Source organism: Thunnus thynnus, chromosome 18, assembly GCF_963924715.1.
Source record: "Thunnus thynnus chromosome 18, fThuThy2.1, whole genome shotgun sequence".
NCBI lineage: Eukaryota > Metazoa > Chordata > Actinopteri > Scombriformes > Scombridae > Thunnus > Thunnus thynnus.
This window is the reverse complement of record NC_089534.1, coordinates 2417581-2443285: the sequence shown is the minus strand read 5'-3', so window position 1 is coordinate 2443285 and position 25705 is coordinate 2417581. Positions and strand designations below refer to the sequence as shown.

General features: G+C 40.3%; 1 protein-coding gene across 19 annotated transcripts in view; it reads right to left on the bottom strand.

Annotated features, from left to right (window-relative positions):
* The window catches only part of afdna (afadin, adherens junction formation factor a), a 111632-nt gene that overhangs the window by 72256 nt on the left and 13671 nt on the right, over positions 1 to 25705 (bottom strand). For 11 of the 19 annotated variants that reach the window (XM_067571563.1, XM_067571551.1, XM_067571559.1 and 8 more), the window contains exons 2-6: positions 4599 to 4794; positions 4295 to 4407; positions 3499 to 3656; positions 3107 to 3267; positions 316 to 473 (exon numbers count right to left, since the gene is read on the bottom strand). In XM_067571563.1, the coding sequence (XP_067427664.1) occupies positions 316 to 473; positions 3107 to 3267; positions 3499 to 3656; positions 4295 to 4407; positions 4599 to 4794 (786 nt within the window). The remainder of the gene's footprint in view (positions 1 to 315; positions 474 to 3106; positions 3268 to 3498; positions 3657 to 4294; positions 4408 to 4598; positions 4795 to 25705) is intronic. The other 8 variants (XM_067571554.1, XM_067571564.1, XM_067571569.1 and 5 more) reach the window with 3 other exon arrangements.

The window sequence follows — 25705 nt, the reverse complement described above, 5'->3', positions numbered from 1 at the left end:
TGAGCATCCGGTCAATTTTCAAAATAAAACACCCTGTGCAGACTCCTGGTCGTATATCAACAATAAACACAATTAAAACAGACGAATAAAGAAACCATTTAACTACGTAGCTTAATTAACCACAGCAGAAGCACAGAAATCAAGGAAAATGACCAAATCAACGAAAGCTGAGCAAGTTAACAACGCAGCGCACACGCACCCGGTGGAATCCCGGGGTAAGAGGGAGGACAGGGGCGTGTTTATAGTGTTTAAATGTAGGACGAAGGTCTTCAAAGACGGTTAAAGGGGTCGTAGTAAAAAGGAAGGTGTTGTTACCCGGGCGATGCAGTACTCTCTGGGGTTCTCCTTCTCCAGCCCGTACTTCTCCAACGCCTCCACCACCGCAAAATCAGCCGTGTCTCTCGTGGAGAGCAGGATGGTCTTATAGGGGATGTTGGGCTTCAGACTGTCGGCGTATATCCGCAAAGTGCCTCCTGCAGGACAGAACAACACACACACAATCATTACATCTCATTACATCCTGCTAGAAAGTGACAGACTAGATCATTAATTGTACAAACACAACTTAGTATTTTTGTGCAGATATTCAGTATCTTAAAATGTACCGTTTGCCCCAAATATTCAGATGATTCAGCTTTTTCCACCCCAACTGTTTATACTTCAAGAGTAGTGAGAGAGAGTTTCTCTGTAACTACAAATATTCATGACCAAATAAGGAACTATCAACATTTAAAAGAAGGTATTATGTGTGAGTGTGGTTTCATCAGATTTGATTAATGGTGGCCAAACAACTGTTATCAGATTGTGATTCAAATGCTGCTTAATCCTGATTGGTGCACAGAAATCTGTGACATCACCTTTTTTCAAACTAAGTTCCACCCATTTCAAACTAGTGAGAAGAGCCCAGAGGAAAAAGACAAAAACAAAATGTAAATGTGAAATAATAATCATCAAATGTATATTATGTACCAGACGTTCATGCGGAGGAACCGTGATGTGTCAACTACAAATGATCACCTTAGTAAATCCCACAAGGGAGTCTTCAGCTAAGCAAACAGAAGCATTACATAAAATGAGCTTTTTTAAAAACATGACTTTCCACTGGGAGAGTGTCAATTATCTAACCACAAGCCATCCTGTCCCACTGAGTGTGTGTGTGTGTGTGTGTGTGTCTATCGCATGTGGACAGTGGTTGAAGCTGTTTTTAGAGTCTGTTCACTGGTCCATCTGCCTGTCTGGCAGCGTGATTAGGTAATGCTGAGTCACACACCGAATTAGTCAGTGTGTTTGGTTCATTCATTCACAAAAATGTCTGTTTGTGTGTGTAAACATGTCAGTGTGAGACGTTCCCACAACATACGGCCTTCTGTGGACCAGTAAACATGATGTAGAATCATCAGTGATGTACGTTTGTGCACGTTACATTTTGCAGATTTACTAAAAATAAAAGATGTGATATCTGATTTCTGGATGTATTCTGACCCTTTATTCAGTACGTTGTACAAGTACTGCAGCTGCAAAACACATCTACCAGCTGTGCACACCTGGATTTGGATCCTTCAAGCTCTGTTACACTGGATGAAGAGCAGCAGTGAACTGTGATGTTCAGATGACTCCGCAGACTTTTTCCTGAGGTTCACACCAGGTTCACCTTAAGTCACTCAAGGACATTCAGTAGCACAGTCTGTGATTTGAGTTTGTCTTGCTTAAAAGGTGAATCTTTACATAACATCGCATTCACTCTGGGAGCAGGTTGTTATATTTGGCTCCGTTTATTATTCCCTAATTCTTGGTCAGTGTTGAAGCTCCTGCTGCTGTGAAGTATCCCCATAGGATGATATAACCATCCTCCACTCTAGGGTAGGCTTAGCCAGTACCTGACATTTCACCAGGGTATACGGTATATAACGGTATAATAATGGTATAATTCTGGTGATAGAAGTCACTGTAGCATGTATGACCATGTCTAGCCTACAATGCTGTGTGTCCAATATGCAGTGGGCTGAACGGAGATGACGTTCGGACGGCGGCTTTAGCCACAACTTTCTTGTGGGGAATAGTGCACACGGCTTCATCCGAGTCGGCTGACTCACCTTTATCATCGGCACTAAACCCAAAATACTTCCACACAGAGAATCAGAGGTATTTTTCTTTTCTACTAGTCCTGTTTGCTCACCACTCGTAGTCGCCATCTTTCTCAGCTCAGCTGTCTGTTCCACCAGTAGAGGCTGACCTCTGCTGGCGATCGCTGTGCACTACAATACATCACCTCAATAAGGCATCTCCATATCAGTCAAATAGAAAGAGGAGTGTCTGTATTTTTGACGGCGTTGAATCTTCTGGATTTCTAAATACCCTGGTATACGGTAATATCTTGATACCGCCCAAGCCTGCTGAAGGGATGGTAGTAGCCAGGTGATGAGTGCTATCCATCTTTACCTGATGCAGTGCTTCGCCAAGAGTTAAAAGTTTGGTACTTCTTCGTCTGCCGCCCACCGACATCGATGTTCTACTTTAGCTGCAACCGCTTGTTGTCTGAAAGTACCTTTACAGTAATTTAAGTGTTCTTTAGAGACCTCCAGGCAGCCCGTCATGCGTCTTTAACTCTGCAGTTCATTCTGTCTAACCATTCTACTTTAAAGGTCTGATTGGTGGAGTGTTACTGAGATGTTTGTCCCCCAAAGCAGGTTCAACAATCTTTTTTTAAGACATAATTAGTCTTTTGATAACATCTTTGACCAAAGGATCCCATTAAGCTTTGGGGAACTTTCGATGCTTTATCAGTTTCTTCACACTTTTACCTGCATCTATGCCTCAATGCTTTTATAACGTATCTCACAGGTTTACAGTGAGGACCTTGACATGGTTTGTACACACATATCTCACATCATATCAATCATGTTATGCAAAATGTAAAATGTTAATTGCATTTTCCTTTTGTGAAACCTCTCAAGGATGATCAAAGCACAAGTTGGGAGTTTCACTGCAAAGCGTCTGAATACTGAGTACACATGTAAACAAGGATTCCTGTATTGAAGTGTAAAGAAAACAGTGGCTGACACCTCTGCATGTTATCTCAAGTGTTAAACAGTCACAGTTGAAGTACCTGAGTCGGGCCTCCCGTCACTGCTCATGAACTCCTGCATGCGTTTCTCCAGTTTCTGCTGGCGTCTTCTCTTCATCACCACCTCTGGGTTGGAGATTGTCCTAGTGAAGCTGGTCTCCGGCATGTCTTTATAAACCTCTGCTGCCAGACGACTGTTTTCCCTGAAGCACAAAATGAGAGAAACAAATGACAAGTGAGAAGATAGAATTAGTGGAAAAAGAAGACAGATGGAGGAACAGAAAGGTCAAAGTTTGAATCACAATCCTTTCCTCCTCTGGAGTCTCCCGTGCTTTTCTTGGCATAAAAAAGAAAAATCAGGATCCCTCCGAGGACTGGGAGGATGAAAAGACAGAACAGTAAGATGGATGACTGTGAGTGTGTGTGTGTGTTACCCGTCCTCTCGACTAGGCATCTGCTCGTCTCCATCAGAGATCCGGGAAAACTCCTTCTCCCTCTTTTTTTCCTTCTTCTTCTCCTTCTTGGACAACGTCCTCTTGAAGTTCTGAATCACGCCATCCTTCTCCTTCTCTGGACCGTTACTCTGACTCTTCTTCGAGAGAAAGACAAGACCGAATCAGGCGCTTCACTAGACTACAAGGAGATGCTTGCTAATGACGTACTAATTTCTGAGTGATTAAATGAATAAATAAATAACTAAGTGAGAAGATGATGATCAAAGAAAAATCTCCCTTTATCATCTTATACTGTCACAGATCAGTGTGAAGTCCTGCAATTTAACATTCAATCTGCTTTATTGATTCTACTTCATTCAGTGATTTCCTACATTTCCCAGAATCCTTTTTGACAGACCCCAAAGTTGTAATATGTATTGTATAAAAGCAGCTTAGGCCAGGGCAAAACCACAACCTTTACATAAAGCATTAACATGTTTTATTGGACATTTATTGGGATTCTGGACTATTGAATCGATGTGGGCAGACATATTGGTCTGTCTCTTCTAAATTGGATTTCTCCCTGATTGATTGTTTGTCCAGATATCCAGAGGCATAAAGACAAATATATCTCCAAACAACAACAACAACATGGATCCAGATATTTAGCCGGTCGCTGTGGGTGCTTTAGGTAGATTATTTTTCATTTCACATGTCATGAGCGAGTGGATGGATTAGTCAAGTCACTGGTAAACTGATAAAAGTCAAGCAGGTCAGCTCAGACAGAGCAGCTGACCTTGGGAAGGATGTCGTTCTCATTCTTCAGGACAAAGCGTCCTTCTCTGTCGTCTTTGTTCCAGTTCAGCTGAACAACAAGAGGCTTCTCGTCCAGGTCCAGCTGGCGCTCTTCTAACACACACAGAAACACCAGTTCATCTGAGAGCCAACTATGCAAAACTATTACAATATTTAAAAGAAAACACTCAAATCCTGACAAGCATCACTTAATTCTAAGTGACGATTCTTTCAAGTAGTTGTCAGATTAACTGTTTTAGTCTGCCGCTGTCACTCTCCTCATCTCTGCCGTCTATAGAACTTACCGCCACTGACATGAACCTCGTACAAGGAGTATTTTGGCGAGGAGAGCATCCTCATGTCTGGCCTGAACTTCTCAGCTAACGTCTCGATGACGTCCTGCGTTGTCGCTGTGCTGGACACTCTGATGCACTTGGTGGCAAAGTTACCGGCAACCCGGTCCTGGAAGTAAAACCGCATCACGCCATGGAACTCCAAGTCCTGTTCAAGAGGGAGAGAGAGAGAGAGAGAGAGAGACGGAGAGTTAATTACATGTTTACACAGACTTTAAAATGAAGTTTAACAGCAGCTCTAAATTCAGGATGTTAATGTTGACATGAGACCTAGTTACTGTGAATATTGTGGATACTTTTAATGACAATAAAGACATTTAAAATTCTCCTCGTTCACCTTTCTGAACTTAAAAAACTGAAAGAGACTAGAAGCTCTGACTTGTTAATATCAGTGCATTAAGGTGACTGTCAGCAGCCTTATCAGTCGTACGACAGACGGAGAAGCACGACTGGCTGAGATCCAGCGAGTAAAATTCAACGACCCAGACTATCAAAACAACTTCAACAACTTCAATGGCGTAAATGCTCCTAACGGGGCACCAAATAACATCCCTAATTATTGCTTACGAATGAAAGTTTGGGTGCATGTGTGTCTAATATCAATTTCACCTTTAATCTGACCACATCGAGAACATTTACACAATATATATCTCTGTCTCTTTAACGCACACACAGGGTTATCTCTACTGTACGTGTATGTCTGTCCAAATGTATTGCCTACATGTTGACATTTCCCTCTGCATAGCATCTACTATAGAACGAGGATGCCTTAACATTCAAACACATGCAGTCCCGATATAATCTCATGTAACACAGTGCTGACGCAGCGACTGTAGCTTTCAGCCCTGTGTGTGTTCACATGTGCATATGCTACGGTTCAGTGGTGAACCAGGCCTCATATTTCATCATAACTGCAACTGAAATGCTGGCAACCATGCGGGCACTAACCAGCTAGTACCATCTAGTTCTCTTATCTCTAAATTACTATACCTATCTATATTACTACATCATCTTGTTATCAGTGACAAATCTTAACCCACACACATCCTGCATCACAACAGTGAAGCTAAAAATGGATGAAAGCAACTGAATACAAAATAACAGGAAGACACTTTTTTTATCTACAATATTTCAAACTACAGCTCGAAAATTTGCCGTTTGTTGAATCAACACTTCTTTGAGACAACCTCAATTAAAAGTGAACATTGCAAGCTTTGAAGTAATATATATACCAGGGTTACTGTGTCGATTATGTTCATGTTACTGCGTCCATCCCCTGAAGGGATATTAAACTAAAGATATGTCTGTAACTGATGGTTTTGGCAGGGTAGTGGATCTGCCCTTTTCCCTTGAAGGTCTCTAAAGTTTTATTTCTTTTTCACAGTGTTAGAAGTGGATGTCGTGTATTCAGAAACGTCTGCGGGAAAACCCTGACAGTGGTGTTTCAGCAGCATAGGTTTTTTTTGTTCTTGTCAGGATGCCAAAGCAAATTTGAATTTGAATTTTAAAAGGAGACCTTGCCAGCACTTTCTAAAAGGTAACAGAAGTATGTGTGCAGACTCGAGCTAGAGGATTGTGAGCAGGGTGATTCGAGGCAAAGGTTCAAACTAGATTTAACCAGATTAATTCTACATTGTTGGCCTGTTTGTGGCCCCTGTAACACACATTCACATTGTTAAGAAAACATGCTAAGATGATTTACAAAGCGGACAGAAAGATTAGTTAACAAAAGACTGCTGATAGCAATATTTGCATTTTTTGCATGAAAGAGAAACTTTCCTCTCTCACCCCTTTACCCCCCCCCCCCCACCACCACCACCACCACCCCACCACCACATGCTTGATAGAGTCTCTGTACAGCAGAGTGGAAACACTGAGCATAGTTTCGATAGGCAAGGGTGGAGCCAGGAATGTGTGTGTGTTGTGATTTACTGCTGGAATGTGGGTCATCAAGGGTTGCCTGTCAAGCTTGCGTAACCATTGGTAACTGTTACTGTGGAGACACCAGTCCACTCGGGTTCAAACAAAGCCAAGCTAAGAGCCAGCAGTGGATAATTAACATCCTGGACTTTCATCCATTGGAAATGGTCAAGTGCAGCTACATGAAGACGTCCAGTACATCAGCTCTACTCCTCCATACTTAGTAGACTCCTTCAGACTCAGAGCTCCAGGCTGTGGTCTATCATGGTAGTGGTCCAGGTTCACTTATCTCCAGAACCACAGTCCACTCCCATCTCCAAGCCTCCAAACACAGTGCAGCTATGACCCGCTATGTCCAGTCTTGAACGTCCAAAGTCCTAGTCTAAGTCCTGAACCTTCATACTTCATGGCTGTGGTTAAGTTCTGCTATATAAATCTGTTTTCTTATTTCTACTTATTGACTTTTTAACTTTCATGTTTTTGTGAAATGTTAGATTGTTTTGCCTCTTCAGGCCTCCAGCAATTATTCAAATGAAAAAAAAATCTGATTTTAAAAAGGGAAAACTCAGACATAAGCAGCCTGTAACGATGGGTCACGAGTAAATAATGTGTATAAGTAGATATTGCTTCATCATAAGCCAAAATAGTAGGAAACGACTCCTCTACACCCCTTCTGCCGTTCAACACAACTATATTTCGAGGCCATATTCCAATCGTACAGTGTTCAATGTTTAATTTTGAGACATACGATCGCTGGCAGCTTTCCGAGGACATCAACTTGACTACAGCAGGAAACCTTTCCCCAGTCTTGATTATTTCTTTAACATTAAGTTTTGTCAGAGCGCTGGGGAGGATTTTTTCCGTCTCAGAGATGCACGTCAGACTCAAACCCTGTTTATTTATTTGTGTGCCATTTTTGCTACCACTCCCCGTTTCTTAACAAAAACTCATGTTTTATTTCTCAGCCTTTCAGCTACAGTCTGGCTGCAGTGACTAGAAAATCTCTTCAGAGCTTCTCAGTCTGAGCCACCATGATGCCGTTATCTGATAAGTCTGCATGGATTAATCAATCTAAGTGTTGCTCAATGTTGCATTTAAAACAAAATGAGTTTATAGACTAATGGATGACAACCACTAGCATGAGAATTTCATAGCATATTTTGTCTTTAGAAAGACAAAAACATAATGACAACATAACCTAAAAAACATATCAAATGTGTAGCACTGCCACAAATAGTTGATTAATCAATTAGTTAATCAACAGGACATTTATCTGCAACTATTTTGATAATCAAGTAATTGTTTTAGTCATTTTTTTAAGCAAATATGTAGAAGATCTGCTGATTCCAGCCCCTCAAATGTGATGATTTAATGCTTTTCTGTGTCATTCATTATAGTAAACTTGTTATATTTGGGTTTTAGACTGCTGGTCAGAATAAAATTAGAAGAGATTTAAAAACGTCACCTTCGACTCTGGGAAATTATAAAGGGAATTTCCTGTCACTGTAAAGAACAACTGATTAATTGACAAATTAATTGACAGATTAATTGATAAGGACAATAAGCCCTACAGATGTGATTGTGAAGGGTGTGTCTTGTCTTACATGTTATAAACGTTATCAAAGACAGACAGATATACAGCAGTGACTAGTGAAAAGGACATAAAAAGACTTCACTCTGACTTTGAGGACACCAGCGTTTCCTCTGACACCGTTTCTTTGCTGCTTATAATTTTGAAGCTTTCTGACTGCTGTGTCAGCTAAATGCCCAAAATTACAAAATGTGAAATATGTTAGGGCAAAACAAGAACAAACTGTTCAGTTTATCCTTCCTGCAGCTTTCATTCTAATAATCCCCAACAGCTTTTTTTATTTCGCAAACAGCACAGGGACTGACAGGAAATGCTAATGCAGCAGTATGTCACTAAATAACAGCCTGAATAAAGCCTGTTACACGCTGTCTGTTAAACACACAGTCACATATTTGGAGGCAGAGACGTATCAGCTGAGGTTTTTTCACGGAAGTCTTTGATGTCGGACTATTTCTGTCCGTCAGTGAGGGAATGTGTTTATGTGGAGAGGTGACATGTCGCGCACGTACACACCTCTACCTTTAAGTCAAGCTAATTAACTAATGTGTTGTAATTACTGTATATTTGACCTACATAGTACTGCAAGGGCTGTGTGTGTCTCTGTGTGTGTGTGTGTGGGGAACACACACACACAATCCTCCCCCTCGGCTGTGCCAGGAGAAGAAAAAACAAGAAAGCAAAAAGGTATGTGAGCCTGATACCTGCAGCTAAACTTGTGAGACGGGACTATTTCTGACACACACTCACACACTTAAAGTAGGCCAACGTTGTAGATAGCTTTTATCAGTGAGATAAAACCTGAAGGAGAAAGAGGAGAGAGAAAGTGTTTGTGTGTGTTTATGTGTGTGTGTTAAAGCTGATGGCCGACACACTGTGGTTATAGGAGGTAAGACCGCTTATCTGTTCACCAATATTTACTGGCTGATAGTAACTACTGACTATGAAATTTAATCAAGGTCACTCAGGTAGGTTTTACAGCCAAACATTACATCATAGCTTAATGCAGATATATTAGAGATATGCCAAAAATATGTTTGAGATACTTTAGAAATAGTTTTTGTCCATCAGAGAGCATTGATCCTTAAAAAAAGAAAAAAATATATCTGCCAATATATCATTTTAAAGCTCAGATCTAGATAATTATTTCCATTATTGATTAATCTGCTGATTATTTTCTCAATTAATCGTTTGGTTTATAAAATGTAAGATGGTCGTTACAATTTACCAGAGTCAAATGTCTTAAAATGTCTTGTTTTGTCCAAACAACCGTCTAAAACACAAAGATATTCAGTTTACTGTCACGTATGACAAATAAAAGCATTAAATCATCACATCTGACAAGTTGAAAGCTCAATTTGTGGCATATTTGCTTAAAAAAAAACAACACAGAACAGCTTCAAATCATCACATTCATGAAGGTGCAACCCAGATAATTTTTTTAATATTTTTGAACAATGGTTGCTTTGATATCATTCTCATAAATCCAGAATCATTTGGGCTTTGTTTCCTCATGTGACGCAACACACACACAAAAACATTTATGAGACAAAAGGTTTTTGTTCTGACATCGACCTCTTCATCGGTACTTCTGTTATCGCTTAAGTCTTTGTTCACTCTTTGCTAAGTTAAAAAAAAATAATCTTAAAGACATTGAGAAGAAATGAGAAATATTAGCAGATATAACAATGGAACTTTAAACTCTTAATAACTGGGCTAATCTACACTAATCCCATATTGGTTCATCCTTAGGAGACGCTTCCCACACTCCCTTTTATGGTCATAAAAAGCCTTTCATCTAGCACTCGTCTTTCTCTATGATGAAACCACACACACTCCCTTTTTCTCTGTCTTATTCTGTCTCATTCATATCACTCAGCTCAGGAATGTTAGATGTAAATCCATTTCAAAGTAATACTACACACGAACAGCTCATCCATTAAAGTGCATGTGACTGGGAGTTGTGGGTGAGGCGGTGGAGGAGGAGGAGGAGGTGGAGGTGGAGGGCGAGCGACGCTGCGTGACGGATAACCTCGACTTCCAAATCCACCCCTTCATGCTTTCTTGACTAAACACCTCAGGTTCAAAGGATCGAAGGTCACGTCTGTGTTCATATGAGAAAGTGAGTTAACTTCACTCTACTGGCTGTAAAAAGCAGCTGGTGCCTGTCTCTCAAGAGTGTGTGTGTGTGTGTGTGTCCTGTAGATTAAACTTAAAGTGCTTCACTGTATTTTTCCTCCTTGTAAAACCAGCAAATTAATTTCCTAGTGCAGTGAATTTCAAGTGTTTCATTAAAATTAAAAACAGAAAAAAAAATATCAATCAGTCTGTAATCAGTCTGCTATTAATAAAATGTGCTGAAAACACACATTTGTTATATATTTACCATTTCATAAAAAGATCTTCTGACTGCTTGTTTTGATGTTTGATCATATAAAACAGAGAAAAATAACAAAATCCTCACATTCGAGAAGCTGGAACATTTTGGGCATTTTTTTTCCTTGGATTATATTATATTCATTTTCTATTTATTGACTAAATCAATTAATTTAATTAATTCTCTCAGCTCTTAATTATGAACGCCGGATTCATCCATTTATGTCAAACAGAGGGAGGAAAAAAAAAGAGGCTTTAAAAACAGGCCGACAGAGAGAAACAACATACAGTAAAGCTCTCTGGTCTAGAAGCTGTGAAAACATTTATTAAACCTTCTAACAACACTAATAAAACGCTGCCTGAGGAAAAGCACTGAACTTACAGCCTCTCTCATGTCCATTATCTGCTCTGTTTGCACTTTTTTTCTCCTTTTTGCAAGCAAGAAGCGATCTTCTTCAACTTGTTATTTATGATTGTTTTAAAAGGCTATTTCATAATGAGCAGATGTAGCTTATTTTGAAATGCCAAGTCAAGAACGCAGCGTTGGTTTCCCAACAACACCGCTGAGCCACAGTGGTGCCACTGGAGTTCACTGACACACTTCCAACTGAACAACCACAAAAAAAAAAAAAACTCTAAAGCAACTTTGCAAATCTGCTGATTTACAGATTTGTTTAAGCCTTATTTAAGTGTAATGTGATCAGCTTGTAATCAGAGCCAGTCTGACTGACCAGAGCACTTCTTCATCTACAGTTATCACTTCACTATCAGGCACCATCTCTGCACTGCAAACCTCTCTGCATCAAGTCTCACTCACTCTTTTATCATTCACCCACATCTCCTTCTCCCAAGTAAAAGCAGCAAGCCTCCCAAAGCCTTTTTTTAAAATCTCTAAGACTGTTTGTGTGTGTGTGTGTGTGTGTGTGTGTGTGTGTGTGTGTGTGTGTGTGTGTGTGTGTCAGTGAAGGGTAGGGGGTTATCAGGTGTTAAGGAAACTAACCAGAGCTCCATTTCCGAGCATGTAAAGCCTCTTTGGCTTCCAGTGTGACGCTTCCTTTGCTGACACAGAAATAGCTGCATGTCTGAGTGAATTTTAATGCAAAATTAACAAACTATATTTAGAATAAGATGAACACTGTTCACAATGGGCTGCTTAGTAAGTCAGTGATACTATTTACTGTTTTAATAATCAAAACAATATTTATATATTGTTATTAGGGCCCGACTGATACTGGATTTTTGGGGCTGATACTGATATTGAGTAAAAAAATTCTGATAGTTATATCGGCCAATAATCTTATATATACAGAATATACACAACACACATTTTTTGCAGTGATCTCTCAAATGTGATATGATATTTTACAGTACAGGTTAAATAACCTTTATTGTATAAAATGACATAAGTGCATTTAAACATAAGAAAGAAGAAAAAGGATCAAATATACATAAAATACTGCCCATATAACTTCAAAATAAATAAATATATATTGGTGCATATCAGACAACATCTACACTGACACAGATATACCTATGATAGGCTAATATCGACTGATAATATCAGCTGACCAGTATATCGGTCGGGCTCTTAGGCCACCACAGATAGGAGACACGCCACGTTAAGTTTCAACAGAAGAAGCTTTATTTCAGAAGCTAAATTTAAACCAAATTAAAGGGTTAATTAAATGTTTAAAGTATGAGGTGTGGAAATCAGAGCTATAAGTGTCGTATGTGATGTATGAATGGAGTGTGTGTGTGTTGTGAATTGAATGAAAGCAAATCAAAGAACTAAAGCTGCATAACCAAAGTGAAGGCTGCCTGTGGGAGCAGCAGCAGAAAGGCAACGAGCCGCAACAGGCTGAGAGATTCAGGCCCGAGGAACCTGGAACACACCGAGACCTTCAGGTGTTCCAGGTCACACTAACAATCCACCTGCAGGGTGAGCAGCAACACAAGATGAAACAGCAGGGGTTTATCACAATGTTTAATCACTGTCTGTTTTAATAAATGCGTGAATTGATAATGAAAGCTTTAGTCTAATCTTCTGAAAAGAGTCTTAACCCTCCTGTTGTCCTTAGGTCAAATCTGACCCATTTTCAAATGTTTTTATATCAGAAATACAGATTTCTTTCATCTAATTGCCTGAAAATCCACACACTTTGCAAGTAAAAGTAATGATCACTACTTTCATTGAATTTTGGGTATTTTATTAAAATTTATAGCATCTGTGGTTGCATGGTCAACGGGAAGACAACGGGAGGGTTAAAACATGATATGTTGTACTTTAAAATGTGAAAAAGCAAATTCAGAAAATTGTTTTTAATAATCATTTTAAGTGAGTTACATCACACTGTACAGTTTTGATTGAGCCAAACTGTGACCATTCTTCTAACCCTAACCTGTCACTTATAAAAACTATACTTAACATTTCTGACACATTGAAATGAAACTGTCAGTGGGACAGAGTTTTAACAATACTGTATTTCTGTTCTTGAATACAAAACAATTGTGGTCATTACAATGCTCCTGAAATATCAGTATTGTGTAGCTCTGCTATGACTTTTAAATCAAATGTTATCTGGTTTTTGCCCTGCAGACCTCAACATGTCCAGGAACCTCTGTTAATAACACATTTCAACAAGGCAACTTTTAAAACATGTTTTTGCACTGAAAATAGTAAAGTTCCCTTTTTTTAACAATGTCAGCTGCTAAACCAGATTAAGAAACTAAGAAAGACTATGAGCTCTCTATGTATTGTTGAGTTTCGTGCAGTTCCATATGTATTTTATTGTTGAGTTTAATGTATTTTAAAGACCCATCTAGGGACATGCACTGCAAACTAGCTCAGGCTATAAATGCTGTGGCATTAGTTCATGCTGTATAACTTGTCCCTGTACAAATAAACGTTATAGAAAGAAAGAAGTTACACCTCTGCAACAGTAAGGAGTGGTCAGTTTCTGCAGGCTTCCAGTTCTCTGGAAAACAGTCTCATTGTGAGGCGTATGCTCACTAGGACGCAATGGAAACGCAATATGAAAACAATTATATGCAATTAAATGTTTCCCACAACATAGTCATGACCCAGCAGCTCTTAGACCTTTTCAATAAAACCACCAATCTTGGGTCAGGGTCTCACTCTCTCTCTCTCTTGACTTTAGTTTCTGGGCAGATTTTCTCTTTTCAGCAGGAAATTGGAAATACAGCTTATCTCTCTGTTTAAATTATGTATTGCAGCCCAAAACTCCAGTTGTTCTGGCGCATTTGTGGCCCAGTTCGACCAGTTTGCCTGATACCATGACCACAGCTTAACGTTCCCCACACTGAAGTGAAGCTATCCACAGTTCTCTCTGTTCACCAACACTCTCGCTCTTATGCTGCAGCACTGTGTTTAATTAAAAAACCAAATCTGGCAAAAAAAAAAGGTTAAACCCTGGTTTCCATGGAGACCCTGAACACTTGAATTTGGATTTCTTTGGCATTAAAAAAAAAGATGAATTTAAAAGAGAAGGGAGGAGAGGAGCTTTCTGGATGATGGCTGTTTGAAATCGAGAATAGATTCCAGCTGCTGTGCGTCATCTTAAGTCTCCTCCACACACACACATACGAACATGAGCCTAATAAAATGAACTGAGTTCCTGAGTCAATATTGTTGCAGCCCCACCTGCAGTAACATGGGGGGATTCCTCCGTAAGCCTGTGTCTAAGGTCAGCTGGACCGAGGTTTTCACTCAGACGCGGGGAGGGGAAGCTCATCCCACATCAGATCCCAGCAGAGACATTTCAAAGACATCAGACACACCGACAGACCCGAGAGAAAGAAAGAAAGAGGAGGAGAAGGAGGAGGAGGAGGAGGAGGGTGAAGACAAAGAATCCCATCCCATGAAGCAGGAGAATCACTTTCCCCTTGCTTTAAATAGCCAAAGGATGCAAGGCTTAAACCACATTATCCACAATATCAAATGTCTCTCTGGTGCTTGTGGTTGCTCAGGTATCATCAGAAACTGAAGTCCAGCTCCTGTCATATGTTTCATTTTAAACTGATGCATACACAAGGTTTAAAACAAAAACTATAGATAAGTGTGGAAATGCAGTTTAATAAGAGGCTTTTCTCGCTGTAATAATTCTTTGTGTTCATACTGGACATTAAAAAGATCCATCCAGCTTTTTGTTCTGTGCAAAAAATGTATTTAAAAAGGTTTATCTGAAGCTAATATGAGGCTTCAAGCTGTCCAAATGAGTCAGATCAAGTGGATGCCTTCCAAATTTACAGCCTTTTTAGTACAAATCTCCTTCTTTTTTGCTATTATTCCACTGCCACTCAACAGGGAAACACAACGAGGGAATTTTGTACTAAAGAGACTTAAACTCTGGAAGATCTCCACTTGATTTGAACAACTTGGACGCTTTTTAACACATTTTTTTGCACAGAAGGAGGACTGTGGATTTTGTCCTCCATCACTTCCATTGCAAGTGCACTATGAAGGGATCTTCTAATGGTCAGTATGAACAGGAGGAATAATTGCAGCGAGAAAAACAGCTTTAATGTTCATTTGTTCTCCTAACTGTTGGTTTAAGATTTGACTTGAAGAGTTCAAAAATCGTGAATTGTTCCTTTAAGATTATTTTAACAACTTTCTATTTCAATACTGTATTTATAACAGTGTTTAGTGAATAAAACAGAAGGAGAAAAGATGCGTTTTTGTTTTGCTTTCATCTAATGAAAAGGCAAACACACTGTGATAACATTATAACACCTCTATTATCTGGTTTCAAGACATTTTATGCAAACACTGACACACCTTATAACTTTAAGACTGTTTTCATTTTCATTTCATTCTTTATTCTAGTTAATCAGCTTGATTCACCGGTTTTTACTTCACTTCTGTCATTTCGACTGGATGAACTGGTGTGTCGGCTACATGATGTCAGACTATCAATGACACATTCTTCCAATCATTTAGTATAGAAAGAATCATACAAGGAGCACATACCATCATGTGATCACAGGAAGCTCTTTGTTTTTGTTGTTGACTCAGTGTTTAAGTGTTTGTGAGGTAATGAATACCAAGAAAATACAACCTAGGATGATAATACAGTCAATCTAAAGTTAATGACCGCACCAGTGAAACAACAACTTGCATTATTAAAAACAACCCAACATGCAACCGACATAAAACCCATGTGGTTAACTATTTTGTTTGCCAAAGTATCACTGCTGCAGCGCCCGACTTTGTACTGAATCAAAGTCAACATTCCAGTATGATGACAGTACTAATCTGTACTGAACTCCCTGCGGAGCAAAAAAACAACCTGAACCACCGGGACACACAAAGAGAGTCAGCAGACGCTCGTTGTCCTGAATGAATGAAAAGACTAAATGCACACATTTCCTCTGTGGCTGGAAAGAAAAGCCTCTTTGTTTCAGGTGAGTTTCTGCTTCGGTATCGAGCCGCGCAGCCTCCACCCCCCACATCCACCCATCCATCCAGCCCCCACCGTGTCATTCTGACAGAGTAAGGCATTGTGGGAAGGTACGGTATAAATCGCCTGGAGCCAGCGATGATGCCTGGCTACAAATCAGAACCTGTTCATTGCCCCAACACCTCCATAAGCAGCCCACAAGGATCAAGGCTGGCAGATAGCAGCATGGCCACTGGGGTGTGTGTGTGTGTGTGTGGGGTAATTGTCCACCACAAGGCCGTTAAGGCCTGATGAGTTTGTGTCCTGTCCTACTCTCTCATACACAGACAGAGTAAATCTCACGGGTGAAGTGAGACGTGATGAACAGCCGACATCCTGTCAACTTGACTAACGGCGTCGTTTTAGATGTTTCATTACCTAAAAACTCGTCATCCTACAGGTACCTCGTCTCCTTGATATACATCACCTGTAAATGTGACTATTCAGAAGCAATCAAATTCCCTAAATATTCAAAATATGACCTGTTTTTGGCTGGAAGATCCTCTGAAATACAATTTAAACCACAACAACAACAAACTTAACACTGAAACTAAACCATAAAGACACATTCAATTAAAATATTTACACAAATAACTATCTTGGTCATATCTAATATACAACCCAAATATCAATCTAAGTAGGCCCGCAATCATAGTCAATTATTCCAGTCCAAGATGTCTTCAAATGTCTTTTATTGTCCGAACAGACTCAAAGATATTCAATTCGAACAACAATATAAAACAGAGAAAAGCAGCAAATCTTCACATTTGAGAAACCGGAACCAGAGAAACTAACAATTAATTTCATTATCGACTGATCTGCTGATTATTTATTACACATACACCGATAAATATTATGCACATAAATACATCATTGCCATGAATTAGGGAACATACACATGTGTATACATATGCAACACATGTAAATTGATTCTTATGTGATGTAAATACTGTTGTTATTGAGAATGTCACTATTTATTATGAGCTTTATTAGGGACCGAGGACTACTGTGTAGGGCGAGGACCCTATTGTTTTTCGTGTGTTTGTGCTCTTTCTTTCTTTATTATTATGCCACTTATTGCGCCACTTAAACCCTAAATTTGACCCCCTAAACATGCTCAAAAAGTCACCAAATTTGGCACGCACATCAGGTCTGGCGAAAAATTTGATAAAATGTAAAAATTAACCCCCAAAGTGCCAAAATGTGCTCTCTAGCGCCAGCGTAACTAAAATGGTCGCCATGGCCCGTAGGAATGTTGTAGAGAGATCAAACCAAAACTCAATTATTCGTCGCATCAAGACACCCCTGACCTAAATCCAACAGGAAGTCCACAATTACCTTTTCAAAATAAGACTTTGCCCCAAAAAGACTTTAAAACTCACACTCTAATATCTCAAAAACAATAAAAGATAGAAAACACATGTAAATTCAAGATTTGTAGGTCAAAGTCTTGTGAGTCATTTAAAGTTCAAATGAAGTTTGTATCTAAAACTATGTGGAAGCAGTAAATGTTCAAAAAGATGTGGGTTCGCTCACACTCTCCATTCAAATTGTTTTTTTTTTTGCATCGTCCCTGACAAATAAACTAATAAATAAATCAATAAAAATAAGAATTGTTGCAGCTCTACTTTCTTGATAATTGACTTAAATGATTGGTCAAAATTGTTGATTCAGCTTTTCTTTTTTTTTTAGATTGACTGTTCATTTCAACTCTACATGTGAGTCTAATAGAAACTACAGACCGGGGGGGCTGCTGCATCTATCTTTGAGCTCTGACTGGACAATAACTCTGTATTAATAAAGCAGAAGAGGCCCGGGCTGCTGACCATTACAGAGCAGCTATTGTTCTCCCAACGAGCATCACTGGTTCAGCTCAAAGTTAATACACAAAAACAGCACAGCGTGTTTCGGCTATTCAGAGTCGGATGTGAAAAAAAAAAAAATACAGAATGAGTCGGTGTCTTCAAAAGGGGTTTTTTGTTCTCTGAATATGACGAGTCAATGTGAGGGTCAGTGATGTCACTAATGGCCAAAATGAAGCCAGGAGTCCGATTCTGGCTTTACATCTTTTTTTTTTAAATTAGAGGAAAACGGTGTCATATGATGGGAACGCTGGAGTTTGACTGGTCAGATGTAGGATTAGTTAACTGGACTGTGTGAGGAAATCCCAAACAGCATGTGGTGAGTTTCATTGACAGTTTTTGGCACCAGCAGCTTGATGCTTCAACACAAAAGCAGTATTGTGAGTGATAAATATGGCATTAGTATGTTGGTGTAGAAATGTACATTATCCTGAATTTAACAGAGAAAAAGTTTAGTTTGCACTGACAGCAAACATCTACAGAAAATGATCAGATATCAGGGAGACGTCTCACTAAAAAATAATAAAATATACAAAGACATGACTGATACAAGCCTGTTTCACATAAAGGCTTGAGGTGAATAAAGGTCACTATTAGAGATTTTACAGTATTTTCAAACAGTCAAATGTAAAATATACTTAATGTAAGCTGCTGGCAAATATGATCCAAAAATATCAGCATGGGTATTTGTATCAGTCTAGTGGAAATATTCTCAAAGCCAGAATCAAAACTAACTGCATAATGAGAGGAAACATTCACTTCTGCTCCATTTACTGATATTTTCGCTCTCATTCTCAGTGACTATAAAAGAAGACAGAGAGAGAGACAGAGAGAGAGAGAGAGACTTAAGAAGAAACAGACAGAAAGGTCACACATGCTTCTGGGCGTGTTTGCGTCGTATGTACAAGAAAGATCAATAACAGTCTACGGGGGGGTGGGGGGGGGGGGGGGGGTCGTCTGGTTAAACACGGCACCTTGTGATCAGGGCTATGGAGTTACACATAAACATGCTCGCACACAAACGTGACCTTACTGGGCGTTTTTTTGAAGGTCCCACCGTGCAGAGAATAGAGAAGCACTCCTAAGAATGCAGCGTGCACACGCGTGCATGCATGCACATATACATGCACGCACGCAGACACGCCAACGCATTCGGGATGAGGAGCTGAATTATGCAGGTCCGCCCACATCTCTCTCTGCCTCAGAGTGACTTTGGTGCAAACAGGGAGGAAGTAGTGCAACTATCAGACTGACCAACAGACCACAACAGTCAGTCAAACAGTGAACCAACCTGACAAACCAACCGAGGAAAACAAATCAACTGACTGATTAACCAGAAACAGACGGAGCTCAGGAGACCTGCAGGTCCACAATCAGTCTGTCTGTTGATTACCTTTTTTATATCTTCAACAGTAATTAACAGCTGTGTAAAGCAGCCTTTTAAAGCTCTATTCACATGGGACTTCTATTATCTGGAGTCCTCTAGAGACTTTTAATAACCACAGAGTAAGTCTGGGCAATATAAACAATATATACACTCATCACAACGTAAAATTCAAACGATAATAAAATTAGAAATTTTGATATGACTGAAACATTGCCTGCCAGCCTATCAAATCACAGGAACAAAGCTGTTTGTAACCAATCATACAGCAGTATTTTAAACAAGCCCACGCCCCCCCCACAGCATGGTTGGTTGACTTAGCTGAACAAACCACTGGCGTCTGTTTAGATTTTAGCAGAGAGTCATGAAAGAGACGAGCGCTCCTTCAGAGGAAACTTCAAGTGTTGATGAAGGAAGCGAGAGATGCTGTAAATAAACGAGGTCAAAGACGTCGGTGGTGGATTTTTAGCTACTTAAAGTCCGACTGGCAACAGAGTGGAGCGTATGTTGTAAATGAAAATGTGTGCCAACTGAAACAGGAAACACCACAAACTTATTTCATTACCTGAAACATTGTCAGCCAATAGAGCAGGAGGAGTGTTAATGTTTACAGTCACAACCAGCAGCAAACTGTCCATATGACAAAGAATCCACAAAGACACACAGACGTAACACATGCTGCTGGGTGTTTTATCTTTTTATGGGGTTGAGAAAATCACTGATGAGCTTGGACAGAGAGGAAAGAAACAAAATCAGGTCAACAAATAACCTCAACTTGGTTACACTATCTCACTTGTTCCAGAACTTTAGACCTTATCTCATGGTCTTCATCAGCAGATGGAGTTTGCCCAGTTGTCACTGAACTGCAGATGTTGCAACTTTCTGGGATTCTTCGCCCGAAGCAAACTAACTATAACTGAAGATACAAAGTTAAACGTTTGAACAACAGTTGAGTAACAACTGAGCAACCTCCTCCTGCTGAAGACCATGTGAAGCCCTGGAAAAAGCCAGTAAGTGCAGTTGAGTTTGTTTTGTCAACTGCTGTTGAGTTCATCAGTCTCAACAAGTTCGACACATTTGGTTTTCCATGTAAACGCAACAAACAAAAAACAGACATGAGGTCAATTCCTAAATCAAATAAAGTCCCCAGTTAATTTCAGTTAATTTCAGTCCAGAGGGATTAAAATTAGCAGTTAATTTCAGTTCATTTTAATAAAACTGCTTCATAAACCCACCAGCATAAAACTACATCTACCACTGATGTGACGCTTGTCCACTTTCACACAGTCCTGCTGCCAAACACCAACAGCTGACAGTCCCGCCAACAGAACCCGACACCGCCAAGCTACTGAACGCCGCTATGGTAACCACCTCAGCTGGGTGTCATGTTGCCATGGCGTTGGCAGGCAGGCGGGCGGGCCGGGCCCAGATCTCAGGTGTCAGGTGGACGAACAAAGAAAGAAAGAAAGAAAGGAGGGATGCAACAAATAAACCAAGAGTTCATCATAAACGAGGTCTGATTTACTACAAAACAACTGATTCTGCATTTATGTCATGAGCATCTGAATATCAGCCTGAATCAAAAAGGAAATAAAACTCTAGAAAATAACCACGAATACTGACAGCACCACCTTCTCCTCCTCGTCTGCTCTTCCTGTCGTTATTGACATCATTCATCTGATTGTCCGTCCTCCTCCACATCCTGACTGATCCTTCATTTAACCATCTAGCTCCTCTTCATCCTCCTGCTGCTCCTCTTCATCCTCCTGCTCCTCGAGCAGCAAAAGTTAATCTGAATGTGGATCTCAGATCTCTGTTATCACAAGCCTCACTAGTTCACTGATGGGTTTTAACCCTCCTGTTGTCCTCGGGTCAAATTTGACCCATTTTCAAATGTTTTTATATCAGAAATATGGATTTCTTTCATCTAATTGCCTGAAAATCTATACCACACACTTTGCAAGTAAAAGTAATGATCACTACTTTCATTGAATTTTGGGTGTTTTATTAAAATTTATAGCATCTGTGGACTTTTGTCCTCCCGAGTCAAAATTGACCCGAGAGGACAAAAGTCACACGGTCGACGGGAAGACAACAGGAGGGTTAAACCATTTCCTCCACGTGGAAACACAAATGGTGACACAGACGGCTGCTACGGTGCTTTAGCTCCACAGAAATATATATGACAGTCGTTAACACTGAACTGAATAATGTCAAATTATTTGACTTTGTTGCAATAATGCTATTTAACCAGCAGCTTCAAGGACACAACAGTCATTAATGATTAATCTTTTTTTTTTATTAATCAATCCATCGTTTTATCCATAAAATGTCCATCAAAGCCTGAAGTGACATCAGCAAATCCTCATGTTGGAGAGCTTAACCCAGCACGGCTTAATAAACGGTTCAAATGTTCCTGTCAATTGACTAATCAATCAATCGATCAACTCATTGTTACAGCAGTAGACGAAAGTTGTGATTCTCAAACAGAAGAAACTGTTTAAAACAACTTTGTACAATTAGATTTAAGAACCAATATATTTCTTGCAGGGTCACGTACATTTAGAGCTGCAACAATCAGACGATCGACAGAAAATTTATCTGCAACTATTTTGATACATTTTTTATGAAAAAATGCCAAAAATCTGCTGTTTTCAACTTGTTATATGTGATGATTTAATGCTTTTCTTTGTCAAACATGACAGTAAACTGAATATAATTAGGTTTTGGACCATTGGTTGGACATAACAAGACAAACTGGGAAATTCTAACACATATCTTTCACTATTTTCTGACATTTTATCAACCAAAAGATTAATCAAATATAATTGTTAGCTGCAGCTTCAAATATATACGATTTGTTTGAAGAACTTGCAGCGATTGTTGAACTCCTGCAACACCAAAAAAGTGCCTTGTGCAGAAGCCTTACATTTCATTCTAACTGGCATTTTAAAAAAAAAAAAACATCTTGATGAAAGTTACAGATATCCTGAAAACTGATGCAACTGATGCCACAAGTATCCAAATTAGCAGATGACATCATCGGGGCCTTCACCAAGAATCCAGTTCAAAGCAGGAGAGAGAGAGAGAAAAGCCCTGAGTTTCCACATGTGCAGGATTTACTGCTCCAGGACATTCCAGTAGTCAGTCACAGAGAAGTTTCACATACTTTCCTCTGGTTGGATAAAAAAAAAAATAAAAAAAATTGCCTGGTATCAGCAGTGTTATGTTATGTGTGGTGCGCCCTGCCGCTTACAACATCATTGGATAATGTCGACTATTTGCATCGAGGCACTGCCTCCTTAGACAAACAACTGGCTGGTGGACGGTAGCTCGGACTGCAGCCGCTCCCGTTTTACACACACACACACACACACACACACACACGCACGCACACACACACACACACACACAACAACAACAACGCACAAAATCACCAAAAACACAAACTAGAAAACAAGTTAAAGACAGTTTTTTCCTCTTTCACTTCCCAAAAAAAAGAGATTGACTCCCAAACCCTGAACTCTCTCACACACACACATACACACACACACACACACACACACAGTCTGGGCTTGCGTCAGCGATGTCAGCCCCGGTCACACATCACCGCCGTCCTACCGCGCCGCGCTCTATGTGTGAGAGTGCCGTTGAGGCCGTTCGTATGAAACTGGGTAGACAGCTAAGATCAACAAATATGAGCGGGTGGAGCAGTGTGTGTGTAGGGAAGTCCCCGGCAACGCTGAGGTCACCCACACACACACACACACACACACACACACACACACACACACACGCAGAGTATTGTTGAATATGTGTTGAAATTCTTCACCAGGCCCTTACGAGGCGGGTGGGGTTGAGAGGAGACAGGGCGAGGACAGGGTGCAGCTCCTCCGCCGGGGGGGGGGACGGGGCTTCATAACAACCAGCAGATGAGAAGAGAAGAGGACAAACACACTCAGGACTCTGTGATGGAGTCCGTATGTAGCTTACGGCTGCAGCACTTTGTTTGTGTTTGCTAGCCTGTCTGCTAATCTCTCACTGAGCACTGACAATGTCTAGCCTATTTGGCTGCCAAAACACCAAATAAAAGTTTACATTCTCTCCCCCCAAAGGATGTTTACTTTGGCTGTAGATTGCTCAATTTTGCACAACTGAATGAGCCTGACGTTCAGCTGTACACTCTTCATGCGTCTGTGCTGCTTTTATAACTAACGGAAAAGGATTTATCATCAGACTGAGTAACAATCAGTTAACATATTATCATTATTATTATTATTATCATCATCATCATCATCAGGCTGCATTCACACTGTTTAGCCGCAGGGTGGAGCGGAGGTGTGTGGGGGGGGGGTGTGGGTGTGTTTATTTGTGCTCTACAATGTAAATGCTGTGAAACAATCAAAAAATAATGTTTTGTTGATCTGATTCACCAGCTTCTTCACTAACGTTACCAGCGCTCCCTCTCTTCATTCACTCTCTAGCTCGCTCGACCACAGCTGCTCTCTCTCTCGCGTCTTTTTTAAATGAGTCGGGAAGCCGACAGTAAAGTCTAACTTTACTTTTAACGTTATCAAGCGAAGAGAAACGTCCTCCCCTCGTCCCAGTAACATCTTTGTTCCCCCTCATGACAGAGTTTATAACTCTTATCAGTCTGATCTCCGGCTGTGATTGGTCACCGCAGCCTTCAGCCGCAGTGACGTCGGGTTGCGTTTCTCCAAAAGTCGACTCTGGCTCAACTTTCCGGCCTCAGCCGAGCCGCACCGCCCCCCATTCACATGAACGGGACGACTGCACCGCCTGATTTGGTGTGAATGCAGCCTTAGCAAGACACAATTAGAGCAGCACTCATTTCATTTGTTTGGCCAGTTGAGGGGCAGCTGAACAACCTGTAAACAAAACATCTGACATTTTATCACTTTATGAAGTTGTTGTGGCGACTGCGTTAGCAAACAGTTGCCAGCAGTCAGCGAGCAACATTAGCATCTGTTCAGAGGCGTCTCTCTAGACACCTGACAGACGTGAGGTCAGTATTCACTGACTCCAGAGGGAAATATCAGGCTCTCTGGATGTTAAAATGCTAGTTGCTAACTTTGTCTGCTGTTTGATGCTGGGATGGTTGCATGCAGCAGGTTTAGCAGAGCTTTTTTGCTGCAGTTTGAACAAGTTTGATGACCAGAACTGTTCAGTTTCAGGCTATAAAACTAAACAATAAGCAGAAAGATGTTAAAATGCTGCGTTCAGGTGATGAGATCGCTACAAGCAACAACGTCTCAGATTTCACTGTTTGATTCATTAATAATATAAAAACTGTTGATTAGTGCAGTTTTCACTGTACATTTAATACTTTGACAGTTTGGCTGCACTTCTTTAACTGATACTGTTCCTTCATATCAACATCTCATGAATTACTTGAAGTTTTTACATATATTCAGACCATCTGGTGTGAATTAATGCAACAAGCCAAACACCTAAAAATAAAATGTTGAGGTGGAAACAGTTCAGCTCTATCTGTTCAGAAATCATGAAGAAGTCCATCTGCACATTTGCAACGAAATTGATCCTCTGTATCTGACCCATCCTACACACTGGGAGCAGTGGGCACCAGTTCTTTTTATCAGTGCATCAGTCAGGAATATTAATCCTAACATACATGATGGTGGGAGGAAACCAGAACAAACACGGGGAGAACTGGGGTCGACCAGGGTTCGAACTGTGATGCAACAGAGTTAACAAAATATCTGATATTCAAATAAACAATAATAATACTGAGCCACCGCGTTGCTGTAAGTTTGTTAAAACACAGACTGACACCAGCAAACATTTCAACACACAGAGACAGCGCCAAAAAAATGTGAGTTCCCCGTCTTATGAGATGTGGAATTTCACTTATGTGCTGCGTTGTTGTTTATCATGGCGGCCGTGTGTGTGTGTGTGTGTGTGTGTGTGTGTGTGTGTGTGTGTGTGCCTACATCAGCTTCTCCAGCTACCCCACGTCTCACACTGGCATCGAGCATTAGACCTGTTTAGACTGTAGAGGAAACATAACGGTACAATTTTAATGATACAGTCACACTGTGGTCACTTCATTATCTGCATTAAGTTTATTAAAATCCAATCACTAGTTTCTGAACATACAGAGTGCATCACATCTAATCTTTATCTATTTTATTAACTACCAAGATCATCTTACTGGGGTTGTAACTCTGCTCGTCATTTTAGTCCAAGGTGACGTCTTTAAATCTCATAAAACCAAAGACATTCAGTTTACAGTGATACAACATAAAACATAAGTTGTAATCAGTATGTTGTATATGACATCGTGTCCACGTCTCTACCAAGCAGCAACCTCCGGGGCTGTAAAATGAAGCCAAAAACTGCAGTTCCTTGAACGACCACTTGAGGCTCCAAAAGCGAGTCAATCCCCATAGACCCCCATGTTAAAATGACCAACTTTACAGCAGAAATAA